The 23519-nt window shown below is 49.9% G+C and overlaps 3 protein-coding genes across 11 annotated transcripts in view; 2 read left to right on the top strand and 1 right to left on the bottom strand.

Annotated features, from left to right (window-relative positions):
• Window positions 1–1485: 1485 nt before the first annotated feature.
• Window positions 1486–7112, top strand: CENPT (centromere protein T). Its single transcript, XM_014555793.2, has 13 exons — window positions 1486–1684; window positions 2735–2825; window positions 2964–3051; window positions 3160–3256; window positions 3380–3516; window positions 3633–3669; window positions 3884–4032; window positions 4668–4868; window positions 5170–5496; window positions 5747–5837; window positions 6431–6607; window positions 6696–6800; window positions 6882–7112. The coding sequence occupies exons 1-13, from the start codon at window positions 1572–1574 to the stop codon at window positions 7003–7005; spliced, it is 1737 nt and encodes a 578-aa protein (XP_014411279.1). The 5' UTR covers window positions 1486–1571; the 3' UTR covers window positions 7006–7112.
• On the bottom strand, window positions 7113–21551 carry TSNAXIP1 (translin associated factor X interacting protein 1). Of its 9 annotated transcripts, XM_006180607.3 has the most exons (17): window positions 21309–21551; window positions 20038–20232; window positions 16678–16777; window positions 13062–13174; window positions 12805–12931; window positions 11568–11661; window positions 10638–10834; window positions 10094–10229; window positions 9501–9670; window positions 9270–9429; window positions 9063–9193; window positions 8777–8902; window positions 8487–8639; window positions 8268–8377; window positions 7931–8057; window positions 7729–7835; window positions 7113–7519 (listed from the first exon to the last, which is right to left on the bottom strand). In XM_006180607.3, the coding sequence occupies exons 2-17, from the start codon at window positions 20082–20084 to the stop codon at window positions 7279–7281; spliced, it is 2139 nt and encodes a 712-aa protein (XP_006180669.2). In that variant the 5' UTR covers window positions 20085–20232; window positions 21309–21551; the 3' UTR covers window positions 7113–7278. The 9 variants fall into 9 exon arrangements, with proteins under 9 accessions (XP_006180669.2, XP_014411281.2, XP_032342459.1 ...); XM_014555795.2 differs by lacking the exons at window positions 12805–12931; window positions 13062–13174; window positions 16678–16777; window positions 20038–20232; window positions 21309–21551 and adding an exon at window positions 11849–12656 and having other exon boundaries at window positions 7113–7462; XM_032486568.1 differs by lacking the exons at window positions 12805–12931; window positions 13062–13174; window positions 16678–16777; window positions 20038–20232; window positions 21309–21551 and adding an exon at window positions 11849–12655.
• Window positions 20376–23519, top strand: part of RANBP10 (RAN binding protein 10) — a 60478-nt gene continuing 57334 nt past the window's right edge. Inside the window, exons 1-2 of the mRNA XM_006180608.3 lie at window positions 20376–20932; window positions 21698–21809. Of these exons, the coding sequence (XP_006180670.2) occupies window positions 20533–20932; window positions 21698–21809 (512 nt within the window). The 5' untranslated portion in view covers window positions 20376–20532. The remainder of the gene's footprint in view (window positions 20933–21697; window positions 21810–23519) is intronic.

Below are 23519 nucleotides of genomic sequence, written 5' to 3'. Positions count from 1 at the left end.
GCCTACCTTCTATCTTGTCACCTCTGGAGAAGGGCAAGAATGTTTGTCACATGTCTCCTTGCTTCCAATCTTGCCTCCCCTACAATCTGTTCTTCACATGGCTGCCAAAGAAAATAACGATTATGTAATGCCTCTGCTTAAATCCCTCCAATGGCCTGTTGCATTTAGGATAATGTCCAAACTCCTTTCCAAAACCTGGGAGACTTCACATGGTGTGGTCCTTGCCAATCTGACTCTTCTCCATCACTTCATGAACCCAGTGTATTTTTAAGACAAGTAGTAAATATAAAGTTTAATCAATTATGCAAACACAGTAAAGCAATCTATGCAAATGTATTAGAATACTGTGCAAAAGTAAGCTGATTCTCAAACTATTTTGGAAAGACTTTTGTGTATTTTCCATATTATCCAGTTCAAGGCATTACAAATAATAAATAAATATATACATACTGCACTTAGGTGGTTGATAGTGACTGTGGAAATGTGCCTGCAAAGGGCTAGCAAATTAAGTCAGATAACACAGAGGTCAACTCTAAATGACAAGGAATATTAATATGATTTTTTTCTGCAATTCTCTTATTTTAAGAAGCAAGAATCTTATTTTCTGTTTTTTTCCTTGTTTAAAATTTATTTTTCAAAATACATTTTATTTTATTTTGAGGGGTGATTAGGTTTGTTTATTTTTAGTGGAGTTACTAGGGATTGAACCCAGAACCTCATGCATACTGAACAGGCACTCTACCACTAAGCTATATCCTCCCCTATTGTTTCTCAACACAAGCACAAATAAGACCATGCCTCTTTCCAGTATCTGATACTTTACACCTGATTTAGGAGCAAGAAAGAGAACTTCACACAATACTCAGAACTCAAGTTCTAATTCGGTTCCCATGAAAATTTGAGAACGAGAGGGAGGAGGCCATCAGTTGGTGAAAATATGATAACGGAGTCTCCAGCACTAACAACTTTCGTGAGCCCGAATTCATCTCAGAACTGCGCATGTTTGGAGATCGTAACATCTCTACTGGGTTTCAAACACCCCACTAGCCTCCAAGCCTGCAAACTGATTTCTTGTGATAGATATAGATCCTATAGACACATTGGTTTTCGCAAATGCGTATCTGACGAGGTCACGTATAGACTGCAGTTATTTTTTCGTGGCCTAAATGTGTCTCTTCTCATCTTTGGAGAAAGAGATGGGAGTGAGAGACATTCTAACAATAGTGAGTGCTGTTTACTGATGGACTGGCTTACTATGTGTCAGATCGTGAGTTAAACATTATCTTATTGAATCATTACATCCCCCCACCCGCCCAATTAGGTGGTTATCATCCTCAGTTTACAGATGAGGAAACCGAGGCTTTGACTGGTTACACATATTTGCCCAGGCTCAAGGTAAGGCTGCTTGCAAAGCCAGTTTGCAATCACACGGTTAGCGCCGAGCGCAGCCGGCAGCAACTGCAATTCCCGTGGGGCTGTGCGGCAGCCTCGCGAGAGTTGGCTTGATTGAGGCGGCGGGAAGGCGGCTGCCGCGGCTAACTCGGCGGTTGGGAGGGCGGACAGCTGAGGCGATGGCGGACAGCTACAGCCTGGACTGCGAGCCTACGACGCGCACGCTACTACGGCGCGTGCTGGATACAGCGGATCCGCTCACTCCGCGGCGACCCCGGAGTGCTCGGACTAGGTGTGTGAGGGCGCTGCCCCAGCACAAGAGCAACCAGAGGAACTGGGAGGTAGAGTCCAGCGCGGAACCTGTTTGGAGAGGGAAACTGACTCTCAGAAAGGAGCAGAGCCCGGGGCTCTGAGAACTGGCTCCTTTCCCTTAGCTGGACTCGGGTCAGCTGTTTGTGTCTCCAGCCTTGGGACTCCAGGCGAATCGAGATCACAGAGCTCAATCATGCTGGCGTCTTTGGGGGTCCGCTTCTGGAGCGAAAGATGGGTGCTCAGAATCTGTTCTCTACGCCAGTTTTCCAGAGTGGGTCCAGGCATCTGCCCTGAATTGCCTCCCAGGCGGTTCCAAGTTGGAAGATGGGAAAGGAGCTGGAGAGCACAGCCTGGGCGGAAGTCAGGAGGCAGGAACTGAAAAGATGCCTTGCGAGGGAGCAGGAAATTTGGCCTGACTTGGTGGGAGTGGCAGTGGGCGAGGGCTCTGATGAGCTCATGGTACAGAGGGTGTGGAATATGGCATCTCCCAGCTTCCTGGGGGCAGTGCAGTTCCTTTATAGACAATGGAAAGCCATTCATTATAGGTTTTAGACCTACGAGTGATGAGGTGGGAGCTGTGCCCTGGGAACATTTATGTGGTTCTGAAGTCTGAGAGGGAATTGGACTAGAGAGACAAGGGCTATAGTGACTCATGTGGAAGTTTCTATCAGACCCTGACAAGTACTTAAAAGGTTCAAAAATACTTAAATATCTTTGGATTGTTATTTTAGTGTCTAGAATGAATACTCTTCTAATTGTTCCTCTTGTCTGTGCAGTTAACCTCTACTTCTGACAGTCACCTGTGTGAAGCCTTCCTCAGCCCCTTTCTCTTCCCATACTGTTCGGGCTTCCTTTCACCTACAATTCTGTTGACAGAGCTGGAAACAGGGCTATGGGAGGGGCACGTGGTTCCCAAGTCCCTGTCCCTGAGGGTAAAGGATTTCAGCTAAGATTCTTGATGAAAACACATCTCTAGTTCCTCTAGTTCCTCCTCCCCACATAATTCTCAGAGTTGCTGGTCTTTACACAGTGCCCAGAGAGCCCTACTTGAAACACCTTCCTCTAAGAAGCTGAGGAGCCAAACAAAGATGACTGCCAGGCGTCGTTCTCATAAAGCCAGGGTAAGTGCCCCACCCACTGACCACTAGAAAGCTCTGGTTGCCTTCAGGGAGCTCTTGAATTCTAGCTTTGCTCTGGACCCCACCTTGAGGGACTCAAGGCAAAGGAACAGACTGATTGCTTGGTGCTGTTACCCAAAGTCTATTGACAGATTGGCCCATATTCAAGCTGGTGGACACCTGGAGGAACAGACACCCCGGACTCTGCTGAAGAACATCTTATTAACTGGTGAGTGAGCACTGGCCTGCAGGTCAGAACCAGGTACCAATCCTATGGTATCCTACATTTAGGGCAGCCTGCCCTGCCAGCCGCATCTTCTCCTTGCTATTTATGCAGCCCCGGAATCTTCCATCGTGTTGCCAGAATCAGTGGTGAAGCCAGTGCCAGCACCACAGGTGGTCCAGACTTCCAGACGGGAAAGCAGTCGGGGCAGGTGCACAGTGAATTCCCCCCTTGGACTGGGCTGTTGGGGAGCTCTGGTCAGGGAGCCTTTTGGGGGCCCCAAGAGCCAGAATTGGGTGTCCTGGCCTGTCTGAGATAAGCTCCATTCTTGTAGCCTGGAGCTGCAACTTCCTGAAGTTGAACCCTCAACAACTCTGGCTCCAGGTCTGCTGGCTCCTGGCAGAAGGAAGCAGAGGCTGAGGTTGTCAGTGTTTCAGCAAGGAATGGACCAGGGGCTGCCTCTCTCTCAAGGTGAGGTCCTGGACAACACCTGTGGTCACTCTTTCTCCTGTCCTCTTGGAGAGGCTGAGGAGGCCTGAGAGAGGCCTGGGTAACTTATTATGGTTTCTTTTTATATCCTCTTGCAGAGCCTTATGGGAATGCTGATGCCTCTTCCATCACCAGGTGCTGTTGCCGGTTCTAGTGGTTGGTGGAGGAAAGTCTTGGGGAAGAAGGTGCTGACTAGAATGGAATCTGGCCATACTGCTCCATGCTTACTTCATGGCAGCTGTGTTATAAGAGATGAGAGCACCAGAACATTTGGGGGAATCCTAGGCTGGGGGAGGAGGATTGGGCCTCAGGAACCTAACTTTCCTTTGTGCCTTGTCCCTCCCACCAGCTCCCTCAACCTGACCTTTGCCACACCTCTCCAGCCACAGTCAGTAAAGAGACCTGGTTTGGCCCGCAGACCTCCTACCCGCCGAGCTGTAGATGTGGGTACATTTTTGCAGGATATGCAAGATACTTCCCTGGCCTTGGCTCCTCCAGGTAAAGTTGAGATTTCTCTTCTTCCAGCCTGTGGAGAAAGCTCTCCCCCAACAAGAGATAGGAGATGCTGCTGAGTCCAGGGTTGTTCTTCTCTCCTTCAGGTCAAAGATAGTGAGCAAGCCTGGCCAGTAGGTCTATGAGGAGTTTCTGCTTTCTTTCCACAAGTTGCCTCTTGTCTTGCTGGGGCCCAGTCTTAGTCTTCCAGTATGTTCCAGGACCTCATATCCTTGAAGAGCTATGGGGCTGAGGGTAGGAAAGGGGTGTGGTATGGTGATTGGAGCTTATTGGGAGGTTGAAAGCGGCTGGTCAGTCAGAGCTGACCTGGGAGCCTGATTCCAGAAGACAAGTCAAGTTCACCAGAGTAAGAGAAGGGTTTCAGGCCCAGAGAGTGGAGAGTACAGCCATGGGTGAGCAGTTTGGGTGGAGCAAGCTGTAGAGCCTGGGAATGCCAGGCTAAGGAGCAGGAAGGTAAGCAAGGAGAGCTGTGGAAGGGAGATTAGTCTCAGAGCACTAGGTAGTCTTCTTTCTGAAGGTCACTCAGGCAAACTTGTGGGCCCACTACGCAGGCCCTAGTGACTGGGTAGCAGCAGGTGGGCCTGCAAAACACTGAATGCCAACTGGCCCTTGATCTCCAGGTGACAGCCTCAGAACCCCTGTTACCACTCTGCCAACGGACACAGTGTTGGAGGACACACAGCCCTTCTCCCAGCCCTTGCTTGGCCGTTCCCCCAGTGTGCAACACTCCCTGCCTTGCCCCTCTCACTCTGGGGCTAAAGATGTGGAGAGGGCTGTCGGTCACAGGACATGGAGCAGTGGGCCTAGGCTGCAGAACAGTGGTGAGTTTGTGGGGCATGTGGCCTCGATCCAAACCTAGCATGAGCAAGAATTGGTGGTTTTTTCCTCCTCAGGCCCATCTGTGTGCCCCCTCCCCACTGGGTACCTGGCTATTGATCCCACCTCCATCCAAGAGCAGAGTCAATGTTGGACCAGGAGACTCCAAACCAGTACCCTGGGGATGCCTCTGACCTTTTCTCCTTGATGGGCTAGACTAGGTTTTACTACTCCATCTTTACCTTTCTTAGAGCTACAGCCCTGGCCTACTGCTTCTCTAGCCCGTGTTCTCTCCCCTTGATTTAGGTCCTGGGAAACCAGCCCAGCTTATGGCAGGAAAGGTGGAGGAGGTTGGTGCTCTTGCTCTGGGCTTTCCAAACACCAGCAGTAATATCTCTGGAGAAGATGGAGTAGAGCCCTTACAGAATGGAGTTGGTGAGGAGGCAGAGGGAAGGATGAAAGAAGGCTTGAGCATGAGGGAAGTGGAGGAGGCAACAGGAGCACAAGGATCTGCCAGAGCAGAAGAGCCTGAAGAACACACAGAGGTGACAGAAGCAGAGGGGTCCCAGGGGGCCATTGAGGCCAAGGAGCCAGAAGGATCTTCAGGGGATGAAGATACCCCTGGCAGGACAGGTAAGGGGCCCAGTGCAGGGATCAGGGAGTGGGTGGGTAAGTGACAGCTATGTCCCTGACCTTGGAGGAGCGGATTACCTGGCTTGTGTTTCTAGGCACAGGTAGTTTTGGGCCAAGGAAACTGAATGATCCCTTGCTTGGCCAGAGCTAGATGAGGCCCTTGAAGAACAGGACAGGGAGGCTGTGGGCCTTCAAGGTTGGGTGAGATGGTCAGGCCTGAGCCTTCTATATCCCTGCCCTTCCCCTGCAGCAAGTCCAGAGTTGGCCTCCAGCACCCCAGAGTTCCTTCGGGCCAGACGACTTCAGTTTCCTGAGCCAGCTCCACCGCCTAGCACTGCAGTGTAAGATCCTACAACCCTCTTCCACATGGGCCTCTTGGGAAGGGGCTAGGAACTGAGGTTGGCACTGGCACCATAGGGTTATCATTCTTCCTGTAGGTATACAGATGATTACTCAGCAGAGCACCCTGAGGTGGGCTGGGTGGGGCTCACCGAGATCACGTATGTCATCCTGGTGTCTGTTTGCAGGGGCTTAGAGGAGCCTGGGTAGGAGAAAATGCCTAGGCTAGTGTGTAGTCACAGAATATCTCCTGGAGAAGGAGTAATAAAACCAGACAGGCAGCAATGGGCTGAGGGAGGGAATGTCTATGCCAAAGCCTGGGGATCATGAGCCTGAGCAAGTACTGGTTTGTATGATGAGGCTAGACTAGAGCATTGTGTCCAGTCCGTGGAGGATCAGGGCCCCAGGGAAACACCAGGCTTCTACATGGCTCCCTGTCCCCACTGCCCCCAAGAAATGGTTATTTCAGCTATTGGTCCAGGCTGGCCAAGAAACACAAGGGCCCCAATCTTGGCAGGAGTCAGCAAGACTTATCTTTGATTAAGGGCATTTTCAGGTAGCAATTCAGCTACTTCTGTTCACTCCTTGCCCCCAGCTTAACTTCTGAGCCTCCGGAGACTCTGTCAGCCAGGCTTCCTCCCAGAACTCGAATCCCTGGCCCCAGGCCCCGTCAAGATCCCTACAAGACCGGACTGAACCACTATGCAAAACTCTTTAGCTTCTATGCTAAAATGCCCATGGAGAAGAAGTCTCTTGAGATGGTGGAGAAGTGGTGAGTCCTGGACACTTGGAGTTGGGGGAGAAGCCCCTCAGATCATGAACAGTCTGTTTAGTCTGTTCTACCCCAACCTTCTTGGCAGCCTCGACAAGTACTTTCAGCATCTTTGTGATGACCTGGAGGTATTTGCTGCTCATGCTGGCCGCAAGACTGTGAGGCCAGAGGACCTGGAGCTGCTGATGCGAAGGTAAGCGGGCGGAAGCAGGGAGGTGCTGGGTGTGGGAGTTCTGGCCCTGATTCTGTCGTTCTCTATCCTCCTCTGCTGCAGGCAGGGTCTGGTCACTGACCAAGTCTCCCTGCACGTGCTTGTGGAGCGGCACCTGCCCCTGGAGTACCGGCAGCTGCTCATCCCTTGTGCATTCAGTGGCAACTCTGTCTTCCCTGCCCAGTAGTGGCCAGGTCTCAACACTTGCCCTCTCCCCACCTGGGGCCCTTTGGCCCCACATACACTTCCAAGTTTCCTCCCTGTCCCCCAGCATCAATAAAGTGTCACAAACAATATGCTGTGTTTTGGTACATGTCCTGGGACCAGCTAGGCAGGGACCAACCCCCCTCCCCTTGATTCCCCAGCATAACCTAGAGAATAGCATGGATTCAAACAAACAACTTTATACCAACAGTCAGAAGTTGGCAGCACGGGAGCACTGAGGCTGCCCAGAGCAGCCTTAGGTTGCAGGTTCCTGCTCTCGAGGCCCCATACGCCTAACGTCACTCATCTGAAGCTGTTCCAGTGCAGTCTGGAGCTGTATCACAGTGCCCTCTTCCTTTTCCTCACCCTCTTCTGGCAGTTCTGTCACAGGGAACTGGAAGGCCTGGCTCAAATAGCCATTCAGGGTCTGCTTGTCTAGGCTGGGATCAATGGTCATCAGGGCCTCATGTAATTTAGGCAGAGTCACCTTATCATGGCTGCCCACCAGGGAAAGAGAGAAACAGGCCTTGACCCTCCTCTCTGTACTCCAGACCCCAAGATGCCCTCTCCCAGGCTTGAGCAGTATATAGTGTCCAGCAGCAAGCTCGGTGCATAGGGAGACCCAGGGGCTTGAGGTGCCACCCATGGCCCAGCCTGCAGGACTTGCCTATGGCTAAGTGAGCTTGAAGGCCCCAGGGTCACTCACAGTTCCAGGCCCAGTTCCTGCTTCAGCTCGTATAAGTACTCATCCTTTTCATTCAGGTACTGTTCCCACAGCTTTTGCAGAAAGGGCACGCTCTGGCCCTCCTCATCCTGGGAAGGGGCCACAAGGCAGGGTGAGGGTACATGGGCTAGGGTCCAACAGAGGCTAGGGCAGGGCTGGGCAAGTTCCTGGGCCCTTGACCCACCTCCATAAACAATAAGCGGTAGTTGACCAAGTCTGCATTGCTGCTGCTGGGATGCCAGCCCCCTGCCTCCATCAATTCCTGAATTTTCTCATCCTTCTTGAAGGGGAAGGTGCTCCTGAGGACAGTGCTATAGGGAGACAAGAGGGCCAGTGGGCCTGGCTGAGGCCTGCCTACCCATCTCCCTGCATCCTTCTGCCAGCTCCACTAGTGCTCAAAAGGGCAGCATGCATTGAAGCTCTGGCCCTTCCCATCAGGCTCCCCTTCCCCCTGCACAGCCAGGGACCTGGCCAGAGGACATGTTGGGCTGGAGTTTGGGGTGGCCCGACTGGTCTCTCACCTTAACTGCTCCATGGTTAGTAGCCCCTCATTCTGACTGTCAGCATGTGTCATCTCCTTCAGCAGCTGTGCTATTGTCTCCTTCTGCTTGATGTATACACTTTCTTTCCTCTGTAGGGAGGGAAGCATTGACTGTCTTGCTGTTTCCTAAAGGGGTAGGGACAGGGATAGAGCTGGCCTATGCTGAGCATAAAGGGTGGAGGGCCAGGCCCAAGCTCACCTTTCCCATCAAGACTGCATAGAATTGACTCATGACCTCATTGGAGTGGAAGAGCTTGATATATTCAAAAATGGTGTAAGCCCAGGCCATGGCATCACTAGGCCCAAAGCGACGCTCCAGGAAATTGAAGAAAAAATCTGAGAACTTCTCTTTCTGCACGGTAGGGAAAGACTGCTTGATCAGCCTGCTCCACAGTTGGTTGGCCCTCCTTCCTGCTCCCTAGCACCTTGAGGGGCCCCCTGGAGGACTCAGGGGGCCACACCAGGCCAAAATGGCTGGTGAAATCTGACCTGCTCCTCAGCAATACGTTCCTTCCAGGCATCCTTGAGGATGTTTACCACATCCTTCTTGGTTGGCTTCTTGTTCTCCACAATGCCATCAAACTGAAGGAAAGCAGGGATAGATTCACCATAGCCCTGGAAGGAAGAGTGTCAGCTCATCTCTGGGCCTGCCTGTAGCCCCACCCTCAAGCAGTGCAGAGCCCCATATAGTTCTGGCAGAACCTCAAGTCTCAGCAGTAAGGCCTGGCTGTTCTGACTCTGGCCCCAAGCCTCTTGAGCCCAGGGACTCCCCTACCAAACCAGGGAAGAAGTCTTTCTCCCGGAGCAGACCCTCGCCAATCTCCTCCAGGAGCACGTCAACCAACTGGTCGCTGTTCTTGCCTTCGGCCAGCACATGCCAGCGATCTTGACCCCCAGCCACCACATCTGCAGGTAGGAAGAAGGAGCTGGAGTCCGGACCATGCCCCTGAGCAGTCCCTGGGGCCCCAACAGCCAGCATTACCTTCGCACTTGGACCAGTCAGGCCGTGGTGTGGAGGTGCGCTGGATCTCCTGCAGCTCAGCATAGAACTGGTCCCGCTCTCTCAGCGTGCTCATGTGCAACTGCAGCAGCATCTCGTGCTCCTTACGGACCTCCTCATAGTCATCTTTCAGGCTGTCCAGCTGTGGGCAAGGTGATTAGTCCTCACTACCCACCTGTATGACCCTGCCCTACCCTGCTTGCCCACCAGCACCTGCTCCTGCAGATCCTTGTTGGTCTTCTCCTGCATTTCAAAGTCCCTCCTGGGCACCACATCTCCAAAGTTGGCCTTCATGGTGTTGAGCTCCATCTGCATGCGGGTCAGGTCTTGCCGGGCCATCTTCAGAGCCACTGTTAACTTCACAGGGTCCTCCCCCCAGATGCCTGCCAGGGGGCCCGCCAGCTCGTGTTACCCTGGCTCTGGAGCCTGTAGCCCAGGGCAGGGTTGAGTGTCCCTCAGGACATGTCCCAGGCCTTCCTGCTCTCCCAGGTTGGGAACCCCTGTGCCTTTCCACGGTGCTACCAGCATAGGGGTTCGGACTCAAATAGAGAAGCCCAGGATGTGGGGTACCAGGACTGTCCTGCTTTTAGGGAGTCTAGGCTACCTCAGCTGCCAGCGATTGCCTCTTAAACAAGTTTGTGACTCTCAGGCCAGCTTAGAAGATCAGCAGACCCAGGGGGCAGCAGGGCCATCTCCCATCGTGAATAGGCATGCAATGAGCAGATATTAGGAGAGCTGAATGAATGGGATTGAGTGGACCCCTCTCCAGTGCCCCCTCAGGGGAGAGAAACCCACCACAGGCTTACCTGGGTACTGAGCTAGTGACATGTCTTCCCGCTGGTACCGTAGCTCATTCAGGTCTGCGATGAGGATCTTGCGGGCATCTCGCTCGCTGAGATAGTGCAGGTACTCCTCAGCCAAGTTCTTCCTCAGTTTGGTCACCTGTTGAGAAGGTGGCTGTGTGGTCAGGGGCTGTCTCTGGAGCCCCGTGTGCAGCTAGTCACCGCAGGGGATGGAGGGGTCCTGGGTGGCCCCACCAGGACCTGGGAACATGAAAGGTAAACAAAGGAGGAGACTGGTCGTTCCAGAGTCCCGCAAAGTGCCAAAGCTCTCTCCTGTGGGGAAAGCCTGGCAGCCAAGGAGCAGGACTCTGCTGGCATTTGGGGCCACACCGAGCCAGTGCTGAGCCATAGATGAGAGCAGCACGTGGAGAGGGGGCTCAGTATGTCATTCCAGGCAGAAGGGTGGAGAGAGCTAGGGGGTCACCTCAGTGCCAGAGGCCTCGAGGTCACCCCTGGGGTGGGGGTGGCAGGTATCCAGGGAGTTGGTTACCACATTACTCTCATTCACCTCACTCTGCAATGAGATCTTCTCCTCATTCTTTTTGTCAATGAGTTTTAGCAAATTCATCTTCTCTTTCTTCAACATGGAGATTTCGTATCTCTCCTCAGCCCTCATGGCCAGGATCCTCTCATTGCAGTCCTCATTCACAGTGACAAGCTTGGCCTTCAGGGGCTCCAGAGCCCGAATCTTCTCCCTCTGGTGGGCTAAGCAGGGACAGGTGGGACAGTCCCTTTAGGGCCATGGAAGATAAATTGTCAGGAGACACTAATCCTGAGGTCACAGTGAGTGGCTATGTCCCTTGCAAACTCCAGGAGTCTATGCATAGCTGTTCAGAGCACAGTCCCTGCTTAAGGCCTTTCTGCATTTGCTTTTATTTTTATTTTATTTTATTTATTTAAATTTTTTTGAGTTATAGTCATTTTACAATGTTGTATCAAATTGCAGTGTAGAGCACAATTTTTCAGTTATACATGAACATACATATATTCATTGTCACATTTTTTTTCACTGTGAGCTCTGCACTTGCTTTTAAACCTGGGACAGAGTCCAGATGAGGACTGGGGTCTCACCTATACCCTTTCCCCATATGGCCTTTAGTTCTGCAGCTGCACCATGTGCAGCACCTGGTAAGCCTGGTGAGGGAAGCCTCCTCATCACTTCACAGAGGTACTCACTCCCTTCTAGGTTAACTCTTAATAGAAAAGGTGCTGTATTTCCTACTGATATTGCCCCATCATGCTTCTCAAGAATGGGAGGTGGTCAGTTGCCCTGGGGTGCCTTACGATAGGACAGTGTAAACAAAAAGGCTGAGTGGGGCTTGGTGACCTCAAAGCCACTTTTGTAGCTGCCCCAGCCCTGCTGCAGAGCCCCAGAAAGGCAGAGTAGGATTCTCTGCCTCTTCTAGGCTGGGCCCAGGCAGGGAGGCTGCAGTCTTACCGAGCATCACTTCATACGCATTTTTGATGGAGGAGAGCAATGGCTTGTATGTTTTGAAGTCCTCTATGAAGAATTCAAAGATCTCTCTGTAAGGCTGGCAAGAAAAGGGAAACTGTCACCTCCTGGCCTATAGCTACCACTCTCAGTAGGAACTAAGTTCTCCTTCGCTTGGCTTAGAAATGTTCTAACATGAAGCTGCCTGGTGACTCACATTCAAATAAATGCTCCAGGCACATCTGGGTCTGTCACAGCCACAGAGTTGAGGGGCAGTTCTGTCTCACCTGCTCTCTGGAGACCTCTCCTGTTGCTGTTTCTGAGGCCTGGCAGATGACTTCAGTCAGTCTGCCTGAGCCCCCTATCTGGCCCTCCAGGCAGCCAGCTTCCTCCATGCACTGTGCTTCAGTTGGCCTCTTAACCAGCACCCCTCCCCATCTTACAGCCCTGTGGGGACAGAGAAGATTGAAGGCTCTCGCCTTGCATTCCAGCCTCCAAGTAGAGGTGTGGTTTCCTGTCCCACTTGGACACACAGGAAGCGTTTGGAAGCAACATTGTGTACTGGAATGAGCACAGGCTCCTGAATCAGCCCCAAGGTTGAATCCTAGCTCCCCTACTACATAGTTGGATGCCTTCTCTGAGCTTCTGCTTCCTGGTTGGTGAGGTTCCTTCAGCCCGTGAGACCCATCCAGGTCCTGGAACATAGACAATGCTCAGCAAATGCTTCTGTCAGTGACTAAGTCAGAAGTCAAGGATTCCCCATTGCCATCTCTGAGCAGAGATTGGATGAGTCCCTCCCTAATATGCACCAGAATCTAGGTTACACCTAGATTTCTCTCTACGTGTCTGGCTAAGTTGCTCAAGCTTGGGGCTATTGTTACTGGGCTGGTGGACATTGTATGACCCCTGCTTGCCCAACTGCCAGGATTCAGGCTCCATTCACTAATGTCCAATGACCCAAGGTGGGTGCTGTGGATCACAGAGCTGAAGGCACTGGAGACAGTATCCAGGCCACCTGACTCAGGTGAGAAAGTCTAAGCCTCAGGGGAGTTTTGGTTCCATATAGGTAGCCTTGCCTGTTCTCTGGGTTTGTCATATAATATGTTTCTCTTACCAGGAGGGGAGCCCAAAAGAGCTGGGAGAGGCTGGTCTCTCCTGAAGGTCTGAAGTGCCCTGTCCTGGTGAGTAAGGTTTCCTCCCAGCCTTCCCCCCACCCTCCCCACAGTTATTCTGTGGCTCTGACCTGCAGCCTCAGCTCTTGGGCAGAATCCGTGCCCAGGTCCAGCAGGAGGAGCTCCTGGCGTAGGTAGTTCTCTAGTTGCTCCAGGTACCTTGGCTTGGTAGTGCCCAGGGGCTGCTGCTGCCAGCTACTGCAGGGGGTTGTGGGCTGAGATGTGATGGGCACCCTGCCAGGCCCTTGCACCCTGGGTCAGGGGTAGCACACACCCCTATGCTGTCTCTGGGCCCAATCCGTCCACCCCTGGGCTAAACCTAGCTTACCCCGCTCGCTTTTGGTAGTCATCTGAACAGGGCTTTCGATTATGCAGAATGGTCTGGTCACTGATATATGTGGGCCATGGGGACAGGTGGCTGCCAGTGGAGAACGAACCGGACTACAGGAAAGGACAGGTGGGTTTACCATGGCAACGCTGCTCTACTTCCTGATGCTCCTCTCCAGGCTTCTCCTTCCACTCCTTTTTCTACCCCCTCAACTTCTCAATATGGTTCATAACTAAGACTGTGGTCTCTAGAGTTAGAGAGGGATTAGATTAAATCCCAGATTTCCCTTATTAGCTAGCTGTGTGACCACAAGCTTAACTTCTCTGAGTCTCAGAAATGGGTATCTCTAAAATGGGGATGGTTGTAGTCCCCATTGCACTGTATTGATGTGAGGATGCAATGAGAAAGCATAAAGGGTAGTTTACATAGACTTGGGCACCTTTTAAGAGCTCAGTAAAGGTGATCTCTTTTTCCTTTCTGTAGGTGTGGGTGAGTATTGAATATCTGTGCTATGAAAACTGACATAAGTACCAATTGGGACCATCTCTTGCCCTCACAACACAGTCCAGCTAGAGAGACAGAGATGGAGGAGGGCAGGCCCAGTCTCAAGCCGGATTGACACAGACAGGACTGCCGAGGTGCAGCAGGGTGAGCTGTGGACCCTGGGAGGAGACTGGGCTCTACCTCCTGGGGGAGGGGGAGGGGGTAGAAGCAGTGGGATCTCATTTTGAACCGTGAGCAGGGGTAGCGGGTATAAGCGGTAGTATGTATGAGCTTGTTTTTTAACCTTGGCATTAAATAGTCAAGATGTAAGAGAAAAAAATGACTGCTGACCCAGTGAAGCCTATTTCTAGAGTTCATCTATTCAGTCATTAATTTGTTCATCAAATGTTTCTGGATCCATGGTACAAGTCAGCCCCTACTGGATTCTGGGATATGAGAGAAGCTGGGTATGATGGAAGTGGGATGACAAGTGAATTGATAATCACAAGTCAGCAGGTAGTAACTGAAGCCAATGGAAGTCACAAGGGTTGGGGGCCCTGAATGGAGGGGGCCAGAGGAGTACTGCTAATCTTAGGGGAGGAAGAGATGATGTCAGTGATTTCAATAAAGCTTGAAATACTGCATGGGAGAGGCTGAGGTCACTCTGGGAGAGGATTATGTGTCAGGGAAAGTGAGGGATGCACAAAGACTGCCTGGGTAGCATCCACACCTCAGGGAAACAGCAGGAGTTCTGAAGAGCCGTGAACAGGGGCCGATGCCCAAGGAGAGCAGGCCGGATGAGGTACAGTCTGGGCTGTCTGGGCTGGCCAGTGCAGAGGGGACAGAGATGGAATGGCAGCTTTATGCATAAGGGTGGTCCTCAAAGCCTTACTTATGGCTGTGAAAAAATTAGAAAATTCCTAAGTGTCTAAAAATAGAAAATTGTTATACAGCTGTGAAATGTTTACAAAGAGGTTTAACATGGAAATATACTAATGCTATAGCTGTAAGGGTTAAGTAAAGCCTGAAATTAGGGAATAAGCACAACCAGGTAAAATGAAAAGATGGAGGAAATAATCCAAAAGGTTAATCCGATGATTATTATTCTCTATAAGATTCTCAAAGAATAAATAATGATTATTCTCTAACAATAAGACCATGGATGCTTATTTTTCTCTAATTGTGCATTTTTCAAAATTTCCTACAAGGCACATATTACTTTGAAATTTAAAAGAATATTGAATTAGGAGGGAGGGTAGAGCTCAGTGGTAGAGTGTGTGCCTAGCATGCATAAGGTCATGGGTTCAATCCCCAGTACTTCCATTAAATAAATAAAAATAAAAAACACAAGGAAAAACTATGTAACTTGCATTTGCTGATATAATGCAATGAACATAAGAACTAATAATACAAATATACCTCTAAAACACTTAACCATTTATAGGTATTTAAAACTAAATTCGTATTTTTCCTGACCCATTACTTAAGGTAAAAATACAGCGTGCTTATAGAAATGCTAATGTTACATGTTCAAAATGTTTGGGAGATGATCAGAAAAACACTCACAAGGTATTTAATTATTTAAAATCCTTTCACTCTTAGGAAAGAAAGCCTTAAGCCTCTGTTGCTTGAAAAGGAAAAAACTATCAATAATAAAAATTTTTAAAATAGGAAATAAAAGTAGAAATAGATAAACTGAACAAAATGAGAGAAGCCAAACTTAGAAATCAAGCTAGAAAAAGTTTTTCTGAAAGACTATCAAAAATGTATGTGATTTTTATATTAGGGCAAAGTAACCCTGGAAGACAGCTGAGAAGTTGTCAAGCACTTAACCCTGGTGAATTAATGATAGGTTTTTCACATTTCAAAAGGCCAGTCCTCGTGTTCTGTTTGCCATTTCTGCCAAGAGAAATCGTGGTCACCGTACTTTGATTCCCAGGGATATGCTGCTTTCTTGGCCTGGTTATTAATGGCTGGTAAGACCTCCACAAGCCGGTGGCTGGAAGGAGCTGCTCCTGGGAGCTCCAGGCTCTCTGCTTTCCCCTGCAGGTGAAAACTGGAAGGGCGGCCCTGGGGGTGGGGGAGTTTGGGGACGGCGGGAGGAAACATCGCCCTCTGGTGGTTGAGAACGGTGTCGCTGCTGCCGGGCTCAAGAAAGGGAGTGACAGCCCAGCTCGAAGTCCACTAGATAGATGGCAGCTGAGGAGGGTGGGGTGTGGGCGCCTCAAGTAATCGGGTCTTGTGGGACCGTGGCTGCGCCTGGTCTCCACAAAGAGTCCACACTAACCCTGCCTGAAGTTAGGGTCCCCATGTTGGAAGTCCTCAGTCTTCCAAAGTGTGTAGCCCATGTATCCCCAAATCCTCCACACAAGACACACTCACACAAGGAAAATCACCACAGCCCACAGTTCTCCACTGTGAGCCTGAGTTATAAGTTTGCTCAAATGTTATTTTTCATCTGTAAGATTTGAACAGTGGCTGCTTGCTGATTAAATAATCATGATCATATCAACAAAATCCCCTCAGTACTTAATAAGACAGTGTGATTTTTTATATAAAAACTTTAAAGAACAGGAATGGAGGGAGAACCTGTCCTAAGGCTGGTAAAGAGTCTCTACTTCTAATGCAGGGCCAACAACACAATGGAGGAACATCCTTTACTGCTGTGCTTACACACCTACTCACAGCATTTATGGTGAACATACGCCAGCCACTCAAGTACCACATCAGGCACTGTGGCTGTAAAGACAAAAAGATACAGTCATATAGCTCTGAAGGACCATGGAAGATCTGGTGGAACCATCCTAGCACCTAGCACAGTGCCTGGCACATGGCAGGCTGGATGAAAAAATGTCCACTCCAGAATGCTGCGTTGCTGGGGAAGGTTATTAGTGGGCAGGGGCTGAGTCCCTTACTGCTTAGGGAGGTCTGGGAAGGCTTCTTAGGTGAGATGTGGCAAGTGTGCACACTCTCACCCCAGCACCTGTAGCCTCTGAGCTACACTCCCCTGACTGGGGAGAAGCCACTTGGTGGGGCATGTTTCAGGTGGACGATGCTTTTGGGGCTGCAGAGAGTGAGGCAGAAAGGATCTGGGGACCAAATCTGAGGGTTCCAACAAAACATTGCCACTAACCAGTGTCTTCCGTTTTTGAGAAAGCTTGCGTTTCTGAGTACTCTTGGTTTCTGTGAGGAGAGAATCATCTATGGTCACTCCTAAAGGCCGCAGGTGTGTTCTGCACAGGAAAGAGGAAGGAAGTGGTGGGTGACAGTCCTGAGTGGGGAGAGCACTTCCACCCTTCCCAGATCCACAAGACATGGCCTCCTTTCCCCTCAGAGCAAGGCTTTGTGTCTTCCCAGTGCTGCCTCCATATTCCCAGAGATGCTGCCAACAAGCTCCTGGCTCTGAGCTCAAACCATTTTTCTTCATTCCCAGAAACCTTCTCCCCATCACCAGAGTCTCACCAACTCCTGTAGTGGTGGGACACCCTCACCACGCACCCAGAGAACCCTGTGGGTCTACACTTCCATTCAGTGTTCAGCTGTGGCTGTGATGTCAGTTTCATGCATGTGACTGGCACATTCTGGGGTTGTGATACCAGTCAGGTGTGAAGGCAGGCGCTGTAGGACAAGAAGCACAGGGTCTGGGGTCCAAGAGCTAGGGTGAGAGTCTCAACCCTCTACTCACTGGCTGATAGGGCCCAGAGGCTGACACCTGTGGTTCCAATAGGAACCCTCTTGGGCAAATCATTTGACTTCTCTCAGTCTAGTTTCCTCATAAGGAAATGGAGTCAATTCTTGCTTTTTCTATCTCACAAAGCTATTGTGAAGTTTAAATAAGAGTAAAAGAGAAGTAAAAACAGCCTGTAAACTGCAAGGAGCTGCAGAGTTGTTAATTATGACAGCAGGATGAGAGAAAAGTGGATCATAAGGAGGTCTTTAACTCCTTGGCTTCTTGAGAGAGCCATCCTTGCTCAAGCTAGGAAGGCATTTGGGGGTCAAAAGGGCGGGCTGCATGTGGGCAGGCAGACCCCAGTGGAACAAAAGGAAGAAGTAATCCCAGCAATCCTTGGCAGGGGTGGGTAGGGGTGATTTATGCTGTCAGGCAGACTTGTGTCTTCATTCCCTTTGCTAGCTGGTGACCTTGGGCATGTTGTTTAACCTCCTGAGCCTCAAATTTCTTTGTCCATAAAAGTGAGACTAGGACTACCCAAACTCCAGGGAAGGTGAGAGCAGGAACATGAACCCAGTTGGGAAACCCTGTCCTGCAGGATTCCTCAGTCCTACTTCATGGAGCAGTGATACCCCAAACTCCAGTCCTCGGTTGTCTCTAAATCGAACAAATGTAAGCAAACCATGTCAAATAAGTAGCTGGTGTGGAAAACCAGACGTTTTTGCCCAGACGTTCATCATGGGTTTGAGACAGCATGCAACAGATCAATCTGTCTGCTCACTGGGTTAAATCATACCTTCCTGTCAAGACCAGTCAATTTTCCAAACTATTCTTTTTGCTCCTGCTGGGACTACTATATGAGGCAAGGTAAACAAGAAAACTATGGAGAAATCTACAAATCCTGAGAAATTGTCAAGTGGAAAATCTCAGTAGGTAACATGTTAGTTTTAAGTGTCAAAGGAGAGTCCTAAATAATAACTTTAAGAATAATTGGTAGTGTCTATATACTTATCCAAAAAGCGTAGGAGGCTTCTTTAGTATTATATTAAATATATTACACCAATTCTCAGAGAGGAATGGAAAGCAGGTATCTATATTTCTACTTCAAAGGTGGATAAAAGTCAGTTATTTAACTAATGGCAGGCAGTGGGTTTGACGGGTATGTCCTGGTACTGAGTGAAGTCAAGATGCTGAGTTCCATCCACAGACCTACTGTGCCAGGAATGTGAGGTTGAAAGGAGAAAGCCAGTGGGGAGGAGAAACCTGCCCCAGGAAAATGCACAATTCAAAGTTCCCTTTTGGATGGTCCTGCTGACATATGTATCATGCTGAAATATCCTTCATCATCCTGGCCCTGCTCTAAGGGGAGCTGGAGGCGGACATGCATACTATGCCTCTAAGGGAAGCAGTGAGCTTGGCCCAGTGTACTATACATCACTAAATACTGGTGAATGAAGAATATGGGCAGGAATGATGTTTTGTACTGCCACCAAATTCAGCTTCAGCAATTACATTATGCTTTTTACTTACATTATGCTTCTTTCTTAATTTTTTTTAAACTTCTTACTCTTTTTTTTAAATTAATTTTGGGGGGGGTAATTAGGTTTATTTATTTTTAGAGGAGTTACTGGGGATTGAACCCAGGACCTTGTACATGCTAAGCATGTGCTCTAGCACATGAGCTATATCCTCCCCTCCTATGCTTCCTTCTTTAAATACATGAGGATTCTCTTTCTGAGTCTTTTTCACATCCCTTTCAAACATGACTGTAATTTCCTAAATCATTCCTGTGTTGGGTAACAACACTCTTTCTCAAGACTGCTGTCTGAGTTTTGTAGATTAATTTTAGCTCTGGATAAAATAATCAAGCTGGCATTTAATTTGCTGATTTTTGTGGGCATTCTCTGTCAAGGCAGCAGATCCTGGGGAATTAGAGTTTAGGTGATATCAAGGGTTATTTTGTTCTTTTTTGGGGGGGTAGTTGGGTTTATTTATTTTTATTTATTAATGGAGGTACTGGGGATTGAACCCAGGAACAACTTGAAACACTTACTGAACACCTGTTACATGCAAGAACTGTCATGAGAGCTTCATATATGTCGCCTGAATATTCCCAACAATGTGAGGTGAGGTTTGTGTTTGAGATATGGAAACAGAGGCCCAGAACTTAAAGGGCCTTCTCTGAACTCCCAGAGCTGGAAAGGTATTTAGCCAAAATTTTTGTTTTAATATGTATACTTTGTGGCTTTCCTGGCTAATAGAGCTTGTAATCATATTTGCTTCACCCCTGAATACAGGCAGGACCTACTTTGAGCCGTGGGGTGTGCCTGGGCTGCTTGGAGATTCTTCTTTGTCAAAAACAAAGTGGGTGAAGAGACTGTGTATGCTTGTGGCTAAAAGCTTAGGTTAAGGAGTCTCACATGGCTGGGTTCAAATCCTAGCTCCAACACGTATAAACATGTGTAAAATACGATGGCTCCAGGCTTCTATTTCTTCATTTGTAAAATGGTGATATTACTACCTCATAGAGTTGATGTGAGGGTTAAATGTGTTATATAAAGCAATTGGCACATAATTACACGCTCAATACAAACAGGCTGGCTGTTAATAATGAAAAAGTGCGCCTGCCCTTGCACTAGAATGTAACGTCCTCCCTGGGCGGAGAAGTCATCTGGGATTCTGTTTCGGCACCAATGACCCCGCAGGGCTGGAGCCCCAGACGAATGGACAGAGGCAGGAGGTGCAGAACTGCGAATCAGGTACCATTTCTCTTTCTGGAAGTACCAAGCCCTCCTCTCCGCCCTCAGCCCGGCCAGCGCCTACCTCGATGTGGTCGTGAAGCTGAGATGCTGTGGCTTCAGGGAGGCCATGATCCTACGGCAGCAGGGCAGCCAGTACCCGCTGCTTAGGGAGCTAGGGTAGTGTACAGCCCGTCGTCATGGCGACCAGGTCCCAGCAGCCCAGCGGGCGGGGGCGGGGTCAGGGTTATGTCACGCCCCCTCGTCTCTCGTCGGCAGGCTGGAAGGAAGACCGAGTGGCAAGGGTGGACTCCGACCCGGACCCAGGGTCTTCTCAGAGTCAGTCACTACAGCAGATATGACCCTAGCGACCAGAACTGACACAGGGGGATAAACCAAGGCCATGGGGGAGGGAGGCGAACTGAGAGGTCGCAGCCGCGTTGCCAACGGGAACTGTAGTTTTCGGTGTTCCAATGTCTCGGCCGAGCAAGCTTATGGCTGAGCAGGTTTGTAGTACATCTACCAAAGTTCCTTACCAGCCCGAGCTGATCCGCCCTTGGAGAGCTCTGCATTGTGGGATATGGAGTCCGAAGTGTGGCGAGGTGTGGCGGTGCCCGAAGAGAGGTGCCGGACTCGGACTCGGTTTCCCTGCGGCCTCGGTTGGCTCGCTGGCCATTGGCTGAGCGGGGCGGAGCTGGTCTCGCTCATCCCCGCCCCCAGTGACACAATAGCAGCTCCCTCCAAGATGGCGGCGGCGACGGCGGACCCGGGAGCTGGGATTCCGCAGGTTGGAGACTCCTCCGGCGGGGGCGCTGGGGGCGGGCAGCCGTCCCCGGGGGAGCAGGAACTGAGCCGGCGCCTGCAGCGCCTGTATCCCGCGGTCAACCAGCGCGAGACGCCGCTACCGCGTTCCTGGAGCCCCAAGGACAAGTACAACTATATCGGCCTCTCCCAGGGCAACCTCCGCGTCCACTACAAAGGTATCGGCCTGTTTAGGGGCCGGGTAGAAGGGCCAGAGCGTCTGCAGTGTGGCTGTGTTGCCCAGCCCCTGCTGGATCACGTTCCTTCACCAGCCCGAGTGCTCTGGGTTAGGCCTTAGCCCCTGCGGGGTGTCTAGGGTGATGGAGCTGACCAGGCCGACTAGGATTGACCTACTAGTCTGCTATGCCCTGAGACACCTGATGTCAAGAGAACCGCAACAGGTGTCCAAACCCAGTGGTGGGCTGGACCTTCTTGCGTGTCCTGGAATAGCTCTAATTCTGGATAGGCCCTTCACCACTGCTTAGTTTCAGGAATGTCTGAAGAAAGGGATGGTCACATTCCCTCCATTAGTCAGAGACCCTTGAGCTTGCTCACCTGCCAGACATCCCAGACAGGACCTAGGATTCTGTGCTGAAGTTGTGGGGGCGCCTTCCAAGGCTGCCTCTTCCTCCCCTGGTCTCCCAAGTAGGTTGCCTGTATTCTGGAGATTCTGCTAGCAGCACTAGGAAATCTCTCATATATGCACCCACAGAGCATGTATCCTCCTGTGGTTTGTGTGGGAGACAGTGTCTCAGGCAGGGCTGCTCTTCTCAGGAGCCAAAGGTGAGAGGTGTATGTATTTGCTCACTTGTCTGATTACTCCTTGGACTATGTAAGGGCTAACTCTGGCCATGGAGGGCTGAAGTTGACGTGGAGCAGAGAGGGATGAGGCTTCCATTTGCATTTCCTTCTGCTGAAATTTCTTCCTTGCCCTCTCCTATTAGGCCATGGCAAAAACCACAAAGATGCAGCCTCAGTGCGCGCCACCCACCCCATACCTGCTGCCTGTGGCATTTACTACTTTGAGGTGAAGATTGTCAGCAAAGGAAGAGATGGGTAAGCTCCTCCTGACCACCTTCTTTCCTCCAACACTGAGCTATTCCCTGTAGTCAGAATTTGAGGTCTCCTGGTTGATACTTGTGACTGGTGTGAGCTGATGAACTGCATGGGTCTGGGTTGCAAAGGGTTGAATTAGTGAGTGCCTCTGTTACCTGGCTATGGTCATGGCCTAGTCTATAAAGCAGCCTTTCATGGCAAGTAGGTACATTGTGGTGGGATCAGGGGCTGAGTGGAGGGTGATTCTCTTTTTTGGGAGGGGAGTGCTTCTCCTTAGTGATAATGTAGTGAAATACCTGGCTTCAAGGTCAGGGAAACAAGTAACAAGTTTACATTAACAATTCAGTGCCTAGAATGGAGTCCCACCACTGTTGTGTGGAGTTTGTGACTTCCCTCTTCTTTTACACTCTTGCTGCATTCAAGGTTCTTTTTTATGGCATTTAGTCATATAGAGGCCCCTGAAGGCTTCAAAGGGATAGTAGAGTCTTTGCATCATTCATCAAAGTTGTAGCAGCCACTGGCCTGTCATCTTGGAGTAAACAGCATGCACATGGTTAGAATCAGGTGACCTTGCTACTCATAAACTTGTTTTTCAGTCCGGGGACTTGAACACCAGTTGGACCAGCTTTAGAAAGGTCCTCATTAAAGTCAGCATTAGGGAGGCTCCCTATTTTAGGGTGATCTAAGCAGACACAGGAAATCAGAGGGGGAGATTTTTCATTTTTCTTCCTGTTCTTCTCCCAGTCTCCTTCTTTTTTCTGGTGATTGTCACAAAGCAGGTGTTTAAGCTATGAAATAATATATATTTCAACTGCCTTGGAAAGGCTTTCCTCATCAGATCTTAGATCTGGTTTGGGAAGTTTTCCAATCCCGCCAGTGACTTCCGTGCCAACCCTGAATATGTGTTCTTGAGCATTCAGGATACTTCCTCTCTCCTAGGGACTGTCCCCCTTGTGGTACATGCAAAATGCCTGGACAGGGGGCTAGACTGGGGGCAGGACTGCTGGGGTCAGAGCTTTGCCTGCTTCCTCAGTGAAGTATCATCTCTGCCTCGGAGGGCTATGTGGTTGTGGGTAGATCATGGGGCTTTGAGCTCCTTGTCTGTACTGTGGGGACCTAGGCCAGCATCTAAGCTGTCTTTAACCCCAGAATTCTATGATTCTGAAATTTTGATCATGGCAAGCTGTTGGCATCTTTCACTTTTATTCCCATCTAGTGCATTTACAGATAGGAAGCTTATGTTATTGGAGGGCTTTAAAGCTTTGATTTTCCCTTTTCACTGTCTGATAAAAGCACATATATTTAATGTGCTTGAAGAAGTATGAAAGAGAATGGCCTCTTAAAACAAAACACACACTGCCAAAATAGTTACAGTATAGTTCAGTATAGACTGAAATGTTGGTGCTGTAGTCTCATATTGTCAGAGACTGAGGGGCATTTCTTAAACTTGTAGGGAGGAAATAGATTATTTTCTCTATAGTCCTTAACCACAGATAACAGCTGAGCTAGTGAAAAAGGAGAACAGTTTTTCAGAAGGGGAGTGTTCAAATGTAGAAACCCGGGTTCCTTCACCTGGCTTTTCACATTTCAGTTGTAAGTGGATCTTGCTGGAAAAAGCCCTGTGTGTTGTTAGATTGGCTTACTATAGGGGCTGCCTGCAAATCTAAAGAAAGTTGGGCATCGTCTCCCAGCTTTCCCAGTATTTTTACA

The sequence above is a fragment of the Camelus ferus genome, chromosome 9 (genome assembly GCF_009834535.1).
Source record: "Camelus ferus isolate YT-003-E chromosome 9, BCGSAC_Cfer_1.0, whole genome shotgun sequence".
Taxonomy (NCBI): domain Eukaryota; kingdom Metazoa; phylum Chordata; class Mammalia; order Artiodactyla; family Camelidae; genus Camelus; species Camelus ferus.
Note: the sequence above shows the minus strand (reverse complement) of the source record. Positions and strands in the feature narration are given on the sequence as shown.